Source organism: Ictalurus furcatus, chromosome 1, assembly GCF_023375685.1.
Source record: "Ictalurus furcatus strain D&B chromosome 1, Billie_1.0, whole genome shotgun sequence".
NCBI lineage: Eukaryota > Metazoa > Chordata > Actinopteri > Siluriformes > Ictaluridae > Ictalurus > Ictalurus furcatus.
In genome coordinates this window covers 6,209,309-6,227,669 of record NC_071255.1, presented here as the reverse complement: position 1 = coordinate 6,227,669, position 18,361 = coordinate 6,209,309, and the positions used below count along the sequence as shown (strand labels likewise).

At 38.5% G+C, this 18,361-nt stretch overlaps 1 protein-coding gene across 1 annotated transcript in view; it reads left to right on the top strand.

Annotated features, from left to right (window-relative positions):
• Positions 1-18,361, top strand: part of dnah5l (dynein, axonemal, heavy chain 5 like) — a 311,233-nt gene that overhangs the window by 53,052 nt on the left and 239,820 nt on the right. The window contains exons 23-31 of the mRNA XM_053621829.1: positions 681-888; positions 1,093-1,180; positions 1,379-1,502; positions 1,768-1,934; positions 6,628-6,720; positions 9,713-9,916; positions 15,807-15,887; positions 17,428-17,832; positions 18,193-18,311. Coding sequence (XP_053477804.1) covers positions 681-888; positions 1,093-1,180; positions 1,379-1,502; positions 1,768-1,934; positions 6,628-6,720; positions 9,713-9,916; positions 15,807-15,887; positions 17,428-17,832; positions 18,193-18,311 — 1,489 coding nt within the window. The remainder of the gene's footprint in view (positions 1-680; positions 889-1,092; positions 1,181-1,378; positions 1,503-1,767; positions 1,935-6,627; positions 6,721-9,712; positions 9,917-15,806; positions 15,888-17,427; positions 17,833-18,192; positions 18,312-18,361) is intronic.

The window sequence follows — 18,361 nt, the reverse complement described above, 5'->3', positions numbered from 1 at the left end:
ATACTAAAAGCCACAAACCCCCCCCCCCCCCCTGCACAAATTGGAATCGCACAACTACTGCCACAACACAACGCATGATTAGTGCTGTTTAACTGGGAGAGGGCACAGGCAGCTTTTGCATTTGTAAAATTTTGTATTGCTGGTCAGAGAGGGACAGTAAAAAAAATTATTTAAAAAAAGTACTCAGAAGGAGGCAGGATAATATGGTCTAATCTAGCTAAGGACACTCCACATATTGTAGCTAGATTGTAGATTAATTCATTGTAATTTAGCCATATCAATATAACACTTAGCGAAAAACAGCCTTTGTTATGTTAGCTAAATTTTATTTTAATAGTTCCCATTATTATCAACAACAAGGGTCTTCACACTGGACGTTCATACTGTGCATTACAGTGGCATGTTAAATTCTCACAATAAATGATATGTGCTGTATAAGTTTTAATCGTTTACAGTGTGCATTCATTTGGACTATTTTATGTCCTGTGGAATTTGTTTTAATGAAACAATCATTTGATTTGATATGGTTCTGGAGTCGTAACCTGTGTAACAAAAAAGGAAATAAAATAAAATTTTAATTGAAGTGAATCTGATTTTGATCACTTATGTCTTCAACTAGAGATTAACACATATCTAATCTCAAAGCCTCATACTCGATTGTAATACTAATTATTCTGTAGTCATAGACCATGTGTATGAAGTTCTGAGTGACCTGGAGCAGGTAGTAAAGGTGACCACAGACATACTGGAGTGTCGAATTGAGCAGCTTTTGGAGTCTATGTCTTGCACTGACCTTCTTGCTCTTCCTGAGGACAAGCCAGTTGTCCCACAGAGCTTTCTCATCCAGACTGAAAGCACAGTGAGATCAGCGAGACACAAGTTGACTCTGTGAGTGGTATAATGTAGACAATACAATACATTGATTTATGAAACCTTATTAATTAATGGATATAAATTAAGCTATGACAACCATATATGACATTTTATACTTGATAGTAATCATGTTTATTTAATATATACTTTTACTCATTTTATTTAACAAACAGGTGGTGATTTAATTAATTAATTTCAAATATTTTATCTCTTTCTCAGTCAAAGTCAACAGGTCGAGCATTCAATGTATGAGATCATTGAGGAAATAAAAAGAGTTATGAAGCCTGTAGAGATGGTGAATGTGGAGGTGAGAAAAAACTATTTTATAACATAAAATAACATTCATGTTGAACAATGATGGTTTTTATAGTTAGTGTGGGCATCTTAACAATGCAAAGAATGTGTTAATTGTAGTAAAACAAGTGAGTATGTTGTAAGGACTCATTCAAAAAAAGTTCATTTGTATCATCAATATATTACATTTTTAAACTATTTGTGTATCCAGGAGCCATTTCAGTGCCTTCACCCTGATGTTAAACTAAAGACTCGTTGCCTGCTTTGCATACCCTGTACATTCTACCTGATGATGGGACAGTTGTGTCAAAGGAACACTGAGGCATTGGTTAAAGGTTAGTCACCACCAGACACGAGTAGTTTTTTGTTGTTGTTGTTTTTGGGGGGAGGTGGGGAGGGGGAGTATTTATTTAGATATTTTTGTTACGTTTCAATGGATGTATGTATTTATCCACAAATGCCATGTATGTATGTATGCATGTATATATATATATATATGTATATATGTTTATATATATATATATATATATATATATATATATATATATATATATATATATATATATATATATATAATTATTTATTTTATTTTTTTTAAAGCTACCAAACTCTCCCTGGACTCTCTGAGGTGTCGACTTTATGAAAGCCCTAAGTATCATTCATCTACTTTCTCATCAAGTTCTCCGGCCTACTCACCACTTTTTAGAGCCTCCATTGAGCTGGCCATCCCAAATATCATCCTCAGACCCAGTTTAGAGGAAATGCAGGTAAGTAGTATCAAAAGGTCAGCATAGTATACAAAGTTTTCAATGAAACAAGACATTTCAGACAAGGACATTTTCCTTCATGAGCTAGGTAAGCAAATTGTTTCTGATGTTGTAGTGAAAACACCTGGTGTGTGTAAGAATGGAGTTGCAGTCAGTTGATGTGGCATGAACAGAAATACAGAACTGAAAAGATAAGTCAAAGAGAAGATAAAAACAAGGGAGATTCCCTTTTGGACCTGAAGTTTGTATTTGTACTACTGCCATGGTACTACTCCCTGCAAAAGAGAACTAATTGGAAAACAGAATCTTTAAACATACATATTCATTACTTCTAAGAAAGGAAAGCATCTGATAAGAATCACTACATGTGTGCAAAGATGAGAGGAAGACCACATGCTCATGAAAACAAGCACTTGTAACACACATACACACACAATGCTTTCTCTGCATTCAAGCTAATCGGCTAAGGTATAGTCAGGTATGTATGGACATTTATACCAAGAGAAGACCAAGAGAGGATCTTAGACTGGTGACGGTCAGTGATTTAGACATTGTAACAGTGGTTTGACAAGGGACGTTTACCATGGCAGCCCACATGCTGTCCTAAGAAAACTACCTTGTCTTTGAATAGCCATTCAAGGGGCTGAGCAAAAACCCTGCATCATGGAGCAGTGACAGTAAGTATGAGACAATATGAAAATGCTCAACCATAGAATTGGTTGCAATTAAAATATTGGATCATGACAGATTTGCCACTATTTTAAACCGCTGGCAAAATTACCACATTATGAAAAAACCTGGGGCTATCTAAATAGCCCCGGGGGAGATTGGTCCATGTACTGTATAGTGCTGTCCACCACAAGTGAAAGCATAGCGGTATTGATACTGAGATCTATTGGGGCATGAACAGAAGCCATTAGTAATATCAAATGCAGAAAAACCCCAAAATCCTTTGGAGTAATATTATTCTGAATTGTGGTAGAATTAACAACAATTGGAGTTGTTTTAGGTGTTGATGGTCAGGCAGAAACTAGCATCTGGTTTCCTAACTTTCTAAGTTTTTAGGTTAGACTTAAAAATATAAGTAAATTCTGTGCATCTCCAATATGAGCAGGGAATGCATTCCAGAGTCTAGGAGCATTGGATGGGAAAGCCCTGTCCCCTATAGATTGCAACCGTGTCTGTGGGACAGCCAGTAGACCAGCTTGGGAGGAGCGCAAATGATGCTTGGGAGTATATAAAGTTAAAAGTGGAGACACATACTGAGGGGCCAGACGGACAGGTGCAGTGCCTTATATGTGAGCATAAGGATTTTAAAATCAATGCAAAACCTGAGCGGGAGCCAGTGCAAGGACTTCAGTATTGGAGTGATGTGTTCATTTCTCCTGACACCAGTCAGGATCTTAGCAGCAGAATTTTGCATACATTGCAATTTATTTAGTGTGGCTTTAGTAACCCCATCAAGAAGTGCATTGCAGTAATCAATAAAGACTGAAACTGTCCCGAACACTAATTGGAAGGTTGTTACATAACTGTGGAGCTTTGTAAGAGAATGGTCTGCCTTCATTATTTGAGGTAACAGCAAAAAGCCTGCACCTTTTGGCTGAAGCAGGCATGCTGGGTCATAAAAGATAAAAAGGATAAAATCAGGTATTGTGGCATGAGACCATTCAATGCTTTAATAGTAGTAATATTTCAATAGTAGTATTTTAAAATCAAGGCCATCCAAAGTTATATTCACATTTATTCATTTAGCAGACGCTTTTATCCAAAGCAAGTTAGTATGTAGTTGGAAAGCTTGTTTCTAGTTGTGTAAAAGAGACCTTTGATATTGGCGTGTATTTGGACAGATGACCAGGGTCGAGGTCAGGTTTTTTAATGAAGCAGTCAATATGTTATTGAAGTGTAGGCTTTTCAGTTTTAAAAGATTGTATTAGCAGTTTAGAATTTTTCTTACTTAGTCCCTCCATTTTCACAGGCTCAAAAATAGATTAAACTAATACAATTATAATTTTAATGATTATTTTAACACTTTGATGCAAATCCTTTTATTTTCATTGACTGCCTGGAGTCTGGAACCCATGAACATCACCAAATGCTGAGTTTCCCCCCTTGAGGTGATTTTCCAGGCCTTTACTGCAGCCGCTTTTAGTTGCCGGTTGTTTGTGGGCCTTTCTGCCTTCAGTAAGTCTGCATGAAAACTAGAGGATGCTCAGTTGGGTTGAGGTTGGGTGACCATTTAAGAACATTCCATTTCTTTGCCTTAAGAAGCTCTTGGATTGCTTTCATGGTATGTTTTGGGATCATGAGATCTGTAACATGAAGCTCCATGCTATCAGTTTTGCAGCATTTGACTGAATCTAAGCAGAAAGTATAGCTTTATCCACTTCAAAATTCATCCTGCTACTTCTATCAGCAGTCACATCATCAATAAACACCAGTCACCCAGTTCTATTGACAACCTTACATGCCCATGCCATAACACTCCCTCCACCATGTCTGACAGGTGATGTGGTATGCTTTGGATCATGAGCCCTACCTTTCCCACTCCATACTCTTCTCTTCCTATCATTACAAATTAATCTTGGTTTAATCTGTCCAAAAAATATTGTTGCAGAACTGGGCAGGCTTTTTTTTCTTTTCTTTTCTTTTTTTTATTTCTTTTTTTCTTTTTTTCCTTTTTCTTTTTTTTTTTTTAGATATTTTCTAGCAGTTAGATGTTTTAAGTCTAACCTGGGCTTTCAGTTATTGAGCGTTATCAATGGGTTGTATTTTGAGGTAAACCCACTGTATTTACATATGTCTAAGACAGATTTTAATGAGATGAGGTAATGATCTGAGATAGTTTCAGGCTGGGGTAATGTGACTATATTTTCTATATCTACTCTGAATGTTATATAGGGAAAATGAGCTGTTTGGGTTAAATTGTTGTATTCTCCACTATTATATGTAACAAAATTAGCTGTTTAAATTGAGTTATTGTATTCTCTGCCAACCATCAACAACCATGAATTTTATCAATCTAATTTCACTTCTTTAGAAGGGCTTTAAACTTACTATTATATGCACCAGTCTTAGCTAAAGTCTGGAGGTACTGCGCTTGCCTGTTAACTGTTATGGTATTTCCTCATTACTTCTTGGTCTTGAGGGGATTCCCGCGATGGTTATTCATTTGTCTGGTTGGAGTTTGAGTGGAGTCTCGAAAGAACAACCAGAATGATGAATGGAACGCCGTGTAGTATGAGGGATGTTTGGAGAGCTAACAGAAATCATTAATGTTATATCCATCGCTGTTGAAGTGTTTCTCCACTGGAAAGAAGAAATCCCACGTTCTAATGGTAAAAAGGGGCTTGACAAAACAATCAGCCAGTCTTCTCTTGGTTTCTCCATTGTACAGCTGATTACATCCCCTACAGTAAAGACAATAACAAAAATCTGGTAGTCATGATTGTGGAATGATTGGTAATAAAACTTATCCTTTAGGGCCTGTAATTTTAGTATGGAACATCTAGAATGTCCAATCAGCTGGGAATAAGGAATGGAATTTTTGGAATGCTTGGAATGTCCTTGTCCTTGACACCAAAGACTAGCTGCGTTTACATGGACAACAATAATCCACGCTTAATCCGATTAAGACCGTACTTTGATTAAGAAACTACCATGTAAACAGCAATTTGTACTTACCTTAATCTAATTAAGGTCATAATCGAATTAAGTTCTTATCGAATTAAGACAGGTGGAGTACTCCCGTTTTAGTCGCATTATGGACGTGTATTACAGACATGTAAACACCTTAATCACATTATGAGCGTCGTGTGAGAGTTTTCACCGCATTTTGCGACAGGACACGATCACACACGGCAGTTTTACGTTTTACGGCGAACAAGAGAGCACACTTGCATCCCAAACCACAAACTTTCCTACTATAGGCCTGTAGCGGGGAAAAATACATGTATCTCGGCTACTATATAGACGGTAACTACGCGATTTGAGATGCAGCCCATGGCTTCAAGCAGTTGTCTATTAGCACGTATAGCATGACAAATAATTAACTGCACTTAAAGTGTTCGTAAAAAAAATAAATAAAAACACCCAAAACTGTATACAGTACCGTAACGAAGACGAACTGTATGTTGATACGTGAAATTCTGGAGGGATGTCGGACGGCGGTGACGTAATGACGCGGGCTGTTAATCTAATTATGTTCTATAACATGTAAAACGGGAACATGACAGGAGTATTCTAAAAGCAACTCATGTAAACACCTTAATCACATTATTATCTTAATCAGAGTAAGGTCAATAATTAGATTACTGCTGTCCATGTAAACGTAGTCACTGTTTCAAGTCTTGAAAGTGAGAGATTATAATCAACAGTATTGAAAGCAGCGCTGAGATTAAGCAAATTTAGAATAGAAACTAAACTATGATCTTATAGAAACCAGACTGAAAAGGTTTCAAAAAAGATTGTTAACTGTAAGGTGTTTACATAATTGAGAAGCAATGACACGTGCCAGGATTTTTGCAAGGAAGGGAAGATTAAACATGAAAATATATATATATATATATATATATATATATATATATATATATATATATATATATATATATATATACACACACACACACACACACACACATAATATATGATTGAAAATATCTTTTTTCTTCCATGTTTTTCCTGTATTGTCCAGAGTGTTCTGACCAAAGTTGTGTCTACAGTCCTGTCCATGGCAAAGGATATTCCCCTCTGGAGATTTTCACATTTACATCACAAGCAGCAACAGGTGTTACATGTTATTACTTTAAATGTGTTGTTTTTACATAACCATATTAAATAGGTTTTCAGGTATATTTAATAATTTGTAAAACATGTGGTCACTGGTGAAATTTATATTATATATATAGTATTTAATTATGTCACCTTCATAACATTTACAGTGGTGCTCGAAAGTTTGTGAACCCTTTAAAAATTTCTATATATCTGCATAAATATGATTTAAAACATCATCAGATTTTCACAAGTCATAAAAGTAGACAAAGAGAAACCAATTAAACAAATAAGACAACAATATTACAATTGGTAATTTATTTATTGATGAAAATGATCCAATCTTACATATCTGTCAGTAATAAAAGTATGTGAACCTCTAGGATTAGCATTTATTTGAAAGGGAAATTAGAGTCAGGTGTTTTCAATCAATGGGATGATAATCAGGTGTGAGTTTTCTCCCTATTTTATCTATCAAAGTGTAATCTTCACAACATGTTTGTAGAAGTGTACCATGACAAGGAGATTTCTGAAGAAAAAGAGGAGTTGTTGCTCATCAGGCTGGAAAAAATTACAAAATCATCTCTAAAGAGTTTGGAGTCCACCGATCCCCATTCAGATAGGTTGTGTAAAAATGGTCGAAATTTAAGACAGTTGTTACCCTCCCCAGGAGTGGTGGACCAACAAAGATCACTCCAAGAGCAAGACATGTAATAATCTGTGAGGTCACAAAGGAGCCAGGGTAACTTCTATGCAACTAAAGGCCTCTCTCACATTGGCTACTGTTAATGTTCTTGAGTCCACCATCAGGAGAACAATGAACAACAATGGTGTGTATGGCAGGGTTGCAAGGAGAAAACCACTGCTCTCCAAAAAGAACATTGCTACCCATCTGCAGTTTGCTAAAGATCATGTGGGCAAGGCAGAAGGCTTCTGGAACAATATTTTGTGGATTGATGAGACCAATAAAATTTTTGGTTTAAATAAGAAGGGATATTGGCGCACGGTGGCTTAGTGGTTAGCAGGTTCGCTTCACACCTCCAGGGTCAGGGGTTCGATTCCCACCGTGGCCCTGTGTGTGCGGAGTTTGCATGTTCTCCCTGTGCTGTGGGGGTTTCCTCCGGGTACTCCGGTTTCCTCCCCCAGTACAAAGACATACATGGTAGGCTGATTGGCATGTCCAAAGTGTCCGTAGTGTATGAATGGGTGTGTGAATGTGTATGTGATTGTGTCCTGCGATGGATTGGCACCCTGTCCAGGGTGTACCTTGCCTTGTGCCCGATGCTTCCTGAGATAGGCTCCAGGTTCCCCATGACCCTGAAAAGGAAAAGCGGTATAGAAGATGGATGGATGGAGAAGGGATATATTTGGAGAAAAGAAAACACTGCATTCCACCATATGAACCATTCAATTAAATTTTATTTGTATAGCGCTTTTAACAATGGACATTTTCTCAATGTAGCTTTACAGAAACATATAAACACAGGATACAGATTTTAAATGTGTGAATTTAACCCTTATGAACAAGCCGGTGGCAACGGTGGCAAGGAAAAACTCCCTAAGATGAAATGAAGAAGAAACCTTGAGAAGAACCAGACTCAGAAGGGAACCCATCTTCTTCTGGGCAACAATGGATAGTGTGAAAGTAAAAGAAAGTTCCTTATGGTTTTTATATGAAGTCTGTTTGTTGAACTGATCCAATGTTCACTAAAGGAGTCTTGAGTGCAAAATTGTATGTGGTAATTGCAGTCCTAAGGCCATCGCAGCAACCGTAGTCCCAGGAACCACACTGAGAATGTCCATGTGGAATTGAGGTCCAAAAGCATTTCCATGGTACTTCAAGCGGTGCCATCCTAAGCAATCTCCCGACTGTAGCTTCCAGTTCATGTGAACTCCATCCAGAGGTAGGGCATCAGGATGGATCAGGCAGGTCCGGAGAGCAGAAAGGGTCAGGATCTCTGGCATCTCCATAAAATCATGTGTGGCTCGACAGAAGGAGAGTGCGAGAGGGAGGTAAAGAGAGGGAGAGATTGTCAGGTATGCTTACTATCCTGTGATGGATAACATTGTGTACTTCACAAAAAAGAACATCTATTCATGGTAAGCTTGAGTAAACAAATATGTTTTCAACCTAGACTTAAACACAGAGACTGTGTCTGAGTCCCGAACACTAATTGGAAGGCTGTTCCATAACTGCAGGGCTTTGTAAGAGAAAGCTCTTCCCTCTGCTGTAGCCTTGACTATTATCCCATCTGTGAAAACTGGTGGTGGTACTATCATGGTTTTGGCCTGGTTTGCTGTATCTGGGCCAGGATGACTTGCTTTCTTGCTAGGAAAATGCCAGGACATCTGTTCATGTATTGAATTGCAAGAGAAAGGGGGGACAAGACAACAACCCTAAGCACACAAGTCGTTCTACCAAAGAATGATTAAAGAAGAACAAAGTAATGTTTTGGAGTGGTCAAAGTCAAAGTCCAGACCTTAATCCGATAGAAATGTTGTGGAAGGAATTGAAGCAAGCAGTTCACGTGAGGAAACCCAGCAACATCCCAGAATTAAAGCTGTTTTGTACTGAGGAATGCGCTAAAATTCCTCCTAGCCGATGTGCAGGACTCAGCAGTTACCGGAAATGTTTGTTGCAGTTATTGCTACACAAGGGGTTCACACCAGATACTGAAAGCAAAGGTTCACATACTTTTGACACTTGCAGATATGTCATATTGGATCATTTTCCTAAGTAAATAAATGACTAAGTATAATATATACTTATTTTACTTATACTTTTTTTATCTCATTTGTTTTAGGTCATATTTATGCAGATATATAGACAATTCTAAAGGGTTCACAAACTTTCAAGCACTGCTGTACATGATTGTCACACATTAACAACATTTATTTTTTTTACTCTGAAGAAGGTATGATGGCTGAAATGGTTAAAGATCAATAATATGTGGGATTTAAAATGAAAGTTACATGTGAAATAAACTTGCGTACTGTGAATTTTGCAGATGGAGCTGCTAGCAACACGAGAGCTGGCAGATGATGGCCCAGCCACCAAACAACTAAGTCTGAAACCACTTGACAGACAGATTGCTGAGCATAAGGATATTACTAAAACAGTTGTCCAGCTAAGCTCCCTAGTGTTCTCTCTTAAAGTGGATCCTGAAGCCATTCTGGATGACTTATCCCATTTCTCCACTTTGTGGAACCAGGTATGCTATTTTCTTTTATCATTAAACATGAGAGAGGAATTGTATTAAGACACCTCATGGGAAAGTAGAGCTGCGACTATTAGTTGACATAATCAAATCAATTCATTATCAAAATCATTATATTCTATACCAGTGGTTCTTAACCTGTGAGTCACAAGCCCCTGGGTGGTTCCAAAGCGGTAGCAGGGGGTTGCGGGAAAACTTTTATTTGAAATGGAAGTCACTACCGGATTTTTGGATATCCAAATATGGTAACATTTTTTATTGTCACAATTTCCCCTCGTGCTATTGCTGTAACACGCAGCGTATGCCGAAGCTCGAAGCGCGAGTGCGCGCTTCCAGGTTTCAATTACATTGACTTTGTTTACTTTTGACACATTGTTATTGGTTGTTTCCCATATTATTATTGTCATTATTGTATTCAGCTGTTCTTGTTATCCCCCTGATTATGTTTGGTATTTAAACCCCTCGTGTATCTATTATGTACTTCACGAAGTATTGAGTTTTATCAACATGCCAAACCTTTGTTCCTCGTGATTCGTTTCATGGTTTTGATCTTCCGAATATGTGCCTTCATTGTTTTCAGCTGTCCAGTGTTTAACCCATGTTTGTTATATAAACCCCTCGTGTCTCTGTGCACATTGCGTAGTATTGAGTTTAGTTCATTACCAAGTGGTTGTTCATTGTGTCTCGTCTCGATTCATGTTTATTTACCTTGTTTCTTGTTTCTCGTTTTCGATTCTAGCCTCGCCCAGTTTATGCCTGTTTGTATATCGCCTGACTTTTTGCTTGTTATTAGACCACACTTTGGATTACCGTTTTGGATTTGTCTGCCTGCCTGTCTCTCTAATAAACGTCTTTTACTGCACTTGTATCTGTCCTAACCTCCATTAAGTTCATTTTGTGACCTAATACTATGCCTCGTCATGGATGAAGCAGGAAGACTGAAGAGACGTTATGCTAGGAAGACCAAGCCAACCACCCCAGCCTGGGATTCGATCCAGTTTCCGCAATGGACTTTCATGGAGCGCCTCGATCTTTACGTTGGATTTTTCTGCTACCCTGAATATTTTCTTGTGGACTGCCAGTTCTATTTTGCAAGGTTAGCAGACCCCAAGCCAGAGGAGAAGCAATGGCTCAAGTTCATGTAGTCCCGGTTCTTTGGACCAGCCTGCCAGTGGGTGCAGCTCCTACTGGCCAGGGAAGCCAGGGAACTTGGGAGTGTAACCCAGTTTGTGAGAGAATTTATGATGGTCTTCAGGAGTCCAGAATCTAGGGCCGACCTGGAACATCTTTTTGTGGGGGGGTCAGCCTGGCAGATAAACCTGCCCTGCATTCACCAACTATTGTTTCTCGTCTTGATTCATGTTTATTGATCTTGTTTCTCATTTCTCGTTTTTGATTCTACGCTCGCCCAGTTTATGCCTGTTTTCAGGCAAAGAGGGTGGCCTCCACACCAGAGCTCCAACCTGAGACCCACGAGGTGGTCTCACCTGCCGAGCTCCAGCCAGAGGTCAACGTGGCGAACTCCTCTCCAGAGCTTGAGATCCACGAGGTGGTCTCACCTGCCGAGCTCCAGCCGGAGGTCAATGTAGCGACCTCATCTTCAGCACTCCAACCTGAAACCCACAAGGTGGTCTCACCTGCAGAGCAAGGGAGGAGTGCCCTTGGAGGGGGTTCTGTCACGATTTCCCCTTGAGTCAGCGTTGCAGTATTGCAGCGTGCTTGGAAAAACGAAGCGCAAGCTTGTGCACGAGCCCTTAGCAAACACACGCTTTTCGTTAAATGGTAAATGGTCTGCACTTATATAGCGCTTTTATCCAAAGCGCTTTACACTGTGTCTCATTCAACCATTCACCCACACACTCACACACCAATGGTAGCAGAGCTGCCATGCAAGGCGCTAACTTGGGGAGAGCAACTTGGGGTTCAGTGTCTTGCCCAAGGACACTACGGCATGTGGAGTCATGTGGCCCGGGAATCGAACCGCCAACCCTACGATTAGTGGACAACCCGCTCTACCACCTGAGCCACAGGCGAAATTGTCGTTCTTCATGACATTGACTTTGTTTACGTTGGACACGTCCTTTTGTTATGGTTATGTTCTGTCTCCACCCCTGTTTTGTCATTGGTTGTTTTCCGAATATGTGTCATCATTGTTTTCAGCTGTCCAGTTTTTAACCCATGATTATGTTTGTTATATAAACCCCTCGTGTCTCTGTGCACATTGTGTAGTATTGAGTTTATCTCATTACCAAGCGGTTGGTCATTGTTTCTCGTCTTGATTCATGTTTATTGATCTTGTTTCTCATTTCTCGTTTTCGATTCTACGCTCGCCCAGTTTATGCCTGTTTGTAGTATATCGCCTGACCTTTTGCCTGTTTTTAGACCATGCTTTGGATTACCGTTTTGGATTTGTCTGCCTGCCTGTCTCTCTAATAAACATCTTTTACTGCACTTGCATCCGTCTTAACCTCCATTAAGTTTATTTCATGACAATGTACAGTTGTTTTGTAATACCCTTCATTAATTTAACTCTACATTTAAATTAAGGTATTTTGCACCACATTTCCTTTATGGGCTTTCCCCAACTGATTAACAAGTATTCGGTAGTTAACTATTCACCCTGAGATACTGTGTGTAACAAACTGTGAGTTGAGACAGATGCAAGTGCAGTTCAAATGTTTTAATAAAGTTCAGGGCAGAGGTATTCAAAAATTTTAATCCTGATCACAATTCACAAGAAATGTTGTGGAAGGACATGAAGCAATCAGTTCATGTGAGGAAACCCACCAACATCCAAGAGTTGAAGCTGTTCTGTACTGAGGAATGGGCTAAAATTCCTCCAAGCCGATGTGCAGGACTGATCAACAGTTACTGGAAACCTTTAGTTGTAGTTATTGCTGCACAAAGGGCTCACACCAGAAACTGAAAGCAAATGTTCACATACTTTTTCCACTCAAAGATATGTAATATTAAATTGTTTCCTCAAAAAGTAAACGACCAAGTATAATATTTCTCTCATTTGTTTAATTGGGTTCTCTTCATCTACGTTTAGGACTGTTTTAGGTCATGTTTATGCAGATATATAGAAAATTATAAAGGGTTCACTAACTATCAAGCACCACTATATCTGTGGTTGTCTGAATTCTTTAGTCGCCAGCCAAACCCGATTTCTTTGCTGATATGGGTTTACTCCTCTGTGACAATCGGAGTTAGCTTTATGGACTTGGGCTGTTTGTTTGAGCTGTTGGTGTGCCTACTCTCATAGCTGTTCAATCCTGTGGAACCATCATCCACTAAGGTCATCCACTGCAGAACCATCATCCACTGCCAGTGAGTCTGTCTGGTTAGTGCCCCAAGGGAACAGAGGAGGCTGGTAACTGAGAACATGGAATGGTGGAATTGGGTGGAAGAGTGCCCGCGTTCTGAGAATAGTCTGCCCATGGCAGAAACTGAAACCAGTCACCCTGGTTATCCATACAGACAGTTCTCAGGAATCGCCTGACCTCCAGATTAGCCCACTCCACTTGGCCATTGAACTGAGGATGATAGCCAGAGGTTAGGCTAATGGTTACTCCTAGTTTGTCCATAAAACTGATTCATACTCCAGACATGAACTGAGGGCCCCGGTCACTGATAATGTCCTCTGGAATCCCAAAGTACCTGAATACATGATTGAATAGGAGTTCTGTGGTTTCAAATGCACTGGATAGACTGGGTAATGGGATGAGGCATGGGGAAACAGGGAGATATGAGAGAGTGAAATTGTAAAGAAAAGTGACCAGTTTGCTTGGTGGGGACTCAGATGTTTAGCAGTTCGGACATGCTCCACTCTTCCAAGGCAAGCCTGACTGCAAGTAGTTCACGGCTACCAATGTCATAGTTCTATTCTCCTCCGGACAATTTCATAGAAAAAAGCTATGAAAGGGTGTAACTTTGGCTTTTTACCAAACAGAGGACAGCTGACTCCTACCACTGTCACAGATTCATCCACCTTGACAATGAAGGGCTTTGCAGGATCAAGATGCTTAAGTATGGGTCTATTGGGGAACGCTGTCATGAGTTGCTGGAAGGCTTTCTCTGCTGAGGAATTCCAAGCCAGATGTTTGGTTCCCTTTTGAGCATTGATGTCAAAGGATGGGCGATAGTACTGAACCCTCAAATAAATTGCTGATAAAAATTAGGATCAGGATATCATCTATATAGATGACAACATATCTACCCAGCATGTCTCTAAGAACATCATTAATGAAGCACTGGAACACAGAGAGGGTGCTAGAGAGCCCACATGTCATTACCAAATACTCATAGTGTCATGTGATGGTGCTGAATGCTGACTTCCACTCATCCCCCTCTCTGATGTGTACCAAGTTATATGCACTGTAGAGGGGGCAGTAGGGGGTTTGAGGACAGGTGCATTTCACCTCCCAAAGAGGAAACTGAAAGGAGAAAACAAATATTAAGTAACTTTAAAACTTTAATTTACTTCAAGACTTATCTGTTCCTATATTTTCGCTTGCCTAAAATTGGGTGGTCTCATACAAAAGGTTCCAGGAAATAAAAGCTAAAGTTCCAGTAATTTCGGAGGGGACTGTAACTCATGATGGTAGTAGCAGAATGGATTCAGAAGTCTACAGAAACATTTGGTCTGCCAATTTACAGAGAAATGCATCCAATCTAATTGGGAGGAACTTCATCATGCAGCAAGGCAATGACCCAAAACACACTGCCAACACAAGAAAGGCAAAAAAATTTGGAAGGTTTTAGACTGGCCAAGTCAGTCACCAGACCTTAACCCAATAGAGCATGCATTTCACTTCCTGAAGATGAGACTAAAGGAAGAAACCCCCAAAACAAACAACAAATGATCAGTGAGATAAGCCTGGAAAAGCATCACAAAAGAAGTTTGATGATGGTCAGTGGGTTGCTGGCTTGATGCAGTTATTGCAAGGGATATGCAACCAAATATTAGGTGTTATTTACTTAAACTGTAAAACTTTAATCTGTTCCTATAATTTTGCATACCTAAAGATTGGGTGGTCTGTCATCAAAAGTGTCATGTTCTAAGTCGTTTAACACATCTATATGTAAATATCAGGAAATTAAATTTGGAATTCTTATCTATTGGCTCATATTCATCTTTTGATCTCAAACCCAAACGTCTTTACTGTATAGCAAAAACAAAATAATTGACCTTGCCATTCCAATTCTTTTGGAGGGGTATTTTCCTGTATAGAGAAAATTGTATATGTTATACATCAGATATATAAAATACCAGTTTGGACACGTTACATCCATAACGCAAATGTCAGTATTCTCTTAATGATGTACATTCAAAACAAGAAATATTTTAAAATCTATTCTTTTTGTGTTTTGTGATTCTTTCTATGATGGTTTTTAAAATTCACAGTTGGTATGCAGTAAAATGTGTAGTCTTCTGCAAACATTTATCTGTTTGATGTCACATCTATAATGCTGGTAAAGGTAAAAACAAAAAATCACATCTGCTGTGACGTCACATCAGCATCATATAAGCAGCTGCGAAATCAGCTGATGCTGATGTGAAGGCACATACTGATTATTATACATGGATAAATGTCTTATCTTTTGCATCGTCAATAGCTTGGAGATGTTTACTCTTTCACTGCAATCTTGATTTAAGATCATTCTCTAAATTAAAAAAAAAAATTCTCTGTACCCAGTGTTACCAGAATAGGCCCCAGATCGCACCACAAACCTATCCATGAATGAATGAATGAATGAATGATATTTCACCTTTTGTGGTGCAAATATTAATAATATAATAATTAGTAAAATAATTTTATAAGAAGATATAATAATAACAGTAAGAAGAAATGATTCATTATTAATATTCTTTCTTTTCAAGGATCCAACTGAGCAAGTAAAATCATTTTTGGGAACCAATCCATCCCTTCCTGAGTTCAGTGGGCAACTTTCATATTATTCTGTAAGTTATCCAATTCATATTTTTCTATGAGTTATCCAGTACATAATCCACTTAGATAAGATTACCATTTGAAATTATGTCAAATGAGAATAATCAATCCCAATTACATATATCACAATGTTACAAGTGATTATCTGTTAGTCATATTGAATAAACTTTCCTTGGATTAAAATTATACACAAAACTGCCATTATTCCCTGCGTACTATATTTAATCCTGTTGATTTTATTAGTGTGAATGTGCATTATTAACCTCATTGTGTTCATAAAAAGGAATTCCATATATATTTCCAGTTGTTCCAATAATTGTATCAGCAACAAGGTATTTATTAGCTATCAAAGCTGCTGGCTACAGTATAATTTTTAACCCTGCCAATTCCCATGTAAGTGAATGGAACACAAGCCAAAATGACATTTTAAGTAACTTATTTTCAGGAATAGTGTTCTGTTGTTTTCATGATTTCATATGACCATGATATCTCTCTCAGTATTTTTCTTTATGACAAATGTGTTTTATAAGAGTTATTTCATGATAATTAAAAGGGTGTGGTTGATGATACAGTTGATAACTTTGGACATGCTGCTCAAGCTCATGAAAGTGTACACACATTCCAACACATACCTGAAACTCTTGACAGTTCTGTAGCAAAGCCATGTCTTGTTCTGCTGTAAATTGTTGTAACAGACCCTCAGCAGGGAATTATTTGTTGATATTATAACTAACTAATCAACATGAGTAAACAGTGATCGTATAAACAAAGGGAACTAGCTAAATTTATTACAGTAATTTACTATTGACTGAATTACCTTAGCTAATACTCATAGTAGCTTGGTACAGTTAGTCAGTCACTCTTTTTTAAACATATTCAGATGGGTAACTTACTGCAGGTGTCAGAGCAGCGAGTCTTTTCCACAGAAAATCAGTCATGTTGAGTGTAAATGGTGACTGCTGTTTCTCTCTATATTTTCAGCTGGTACATTACATGAGCTACTTAAACTTACTTGCATTACTTTGACTAATACGATGGATTAGCTAGCAAATGGTCGCACAGTCAGTTATGACTAAAAACTCAAACATTTTCCTGACAACGGTAAACTCAATATACACCATTTGGCCAAAAGTATGTGGACACCTGACCCACCTGACAGCCACATGTTCCAAAAATATGGGCATTAACCCCCATTCTTAGTTTTCATTCACAAGAGCATTAGTGAAGTTGGTGCACTGATGTCAAGTGAGAAGGTCTGGTGAGTAAAGTGGTGGTAAAGGTCTTCAGTGGAGTTGAAGTCAGGGCTTGGGGCACTTGAGTTCTTCCACATCAGACTTTGCAAAGCATGTCTTTATGGACATCATCACATGCATAGGTGCACTGTCATGATGATCCAGGTTTGGGCCCTTTAGTTCCAGTGTAGGGAAGTCTTAAATCTACAGCATACAAAGACATTCTAGACAATTGTGTGCTTACAACTTGTGGCAACAGTTTGGGGAAGGTCCTAAATGTATTTGTAAAAATTTATTAATTTTGTATTAACTTCTGCAGACACTTGAAGCCAAGATAGAGGATCTTCCTACCTTTTGCACTTTTGGCTTTATCCTTTATGACATCCATTCCCTCAAGCTTTCCCTGACCCAGGAATGTCAAGCATGGAAGCGAACATTTGGGATTGCTTTAAATCAGCTTGCCTCTACAGACATGAGTGAGCTAAGTTCTTTTGTTGATGGGATGACTAAACAGCTTCAGAGACCTATCTCTGACCTAGAGGATGTGAGGGAAGCCATGACTGCTTTAAGAAAAGTATGTGAAGCAGAGATGTGGATTGAGGCCACTATTGGGCCAGTCGAGGAGACCTTTGCCCTGCTAAATAGACATGAACTACAGTTCAGTGATGGAAATGCTGAGAGAATTGACACTTTAATTTATGGTTGGAAAAACCTCAAAGAATTGGTGAGATTTTTTTAAATCTGTCTCTCGCTCTCTCTCTCTCTCTCTCTCTCTCTCTCTCTCTCTCTCTCTCTCTCTCTCTATCTATCTCTCTCTCTTTTGCTCTCTGTCTCTTTTAAATTTTATCTAAATATCTTAATCAGTATCAAATGTTACTATTAGTTTAAGTGTATGAATGCAGTATAAGTTTGTTATCAATAAGTGTATTTGTCTTTTAATTTAAATTGCAAATTAATATTTGTTACTGTTTTATTTTTTACCTGAAAAAACAAATAGGCTACAAGAAATGTCACTGCCTCATTTGCACATGCCCACACACACTGTGAGCATTTTTCTTGATTTTTAATTCTTTTTCCATTTAAGGTCATGCAAACCCATAACACTCTTGAGCTGATTCACCCCACCATGAAGGCAGAGCTTCTTACTGGTGTCAAAACCTTTCAGGCTGCAGTTAAAACTTTCTACAATGACTATGACAAAAGGTACAATTACATTTGTAATTATGTAGAATACTGGTATGTTGGTATTGGCA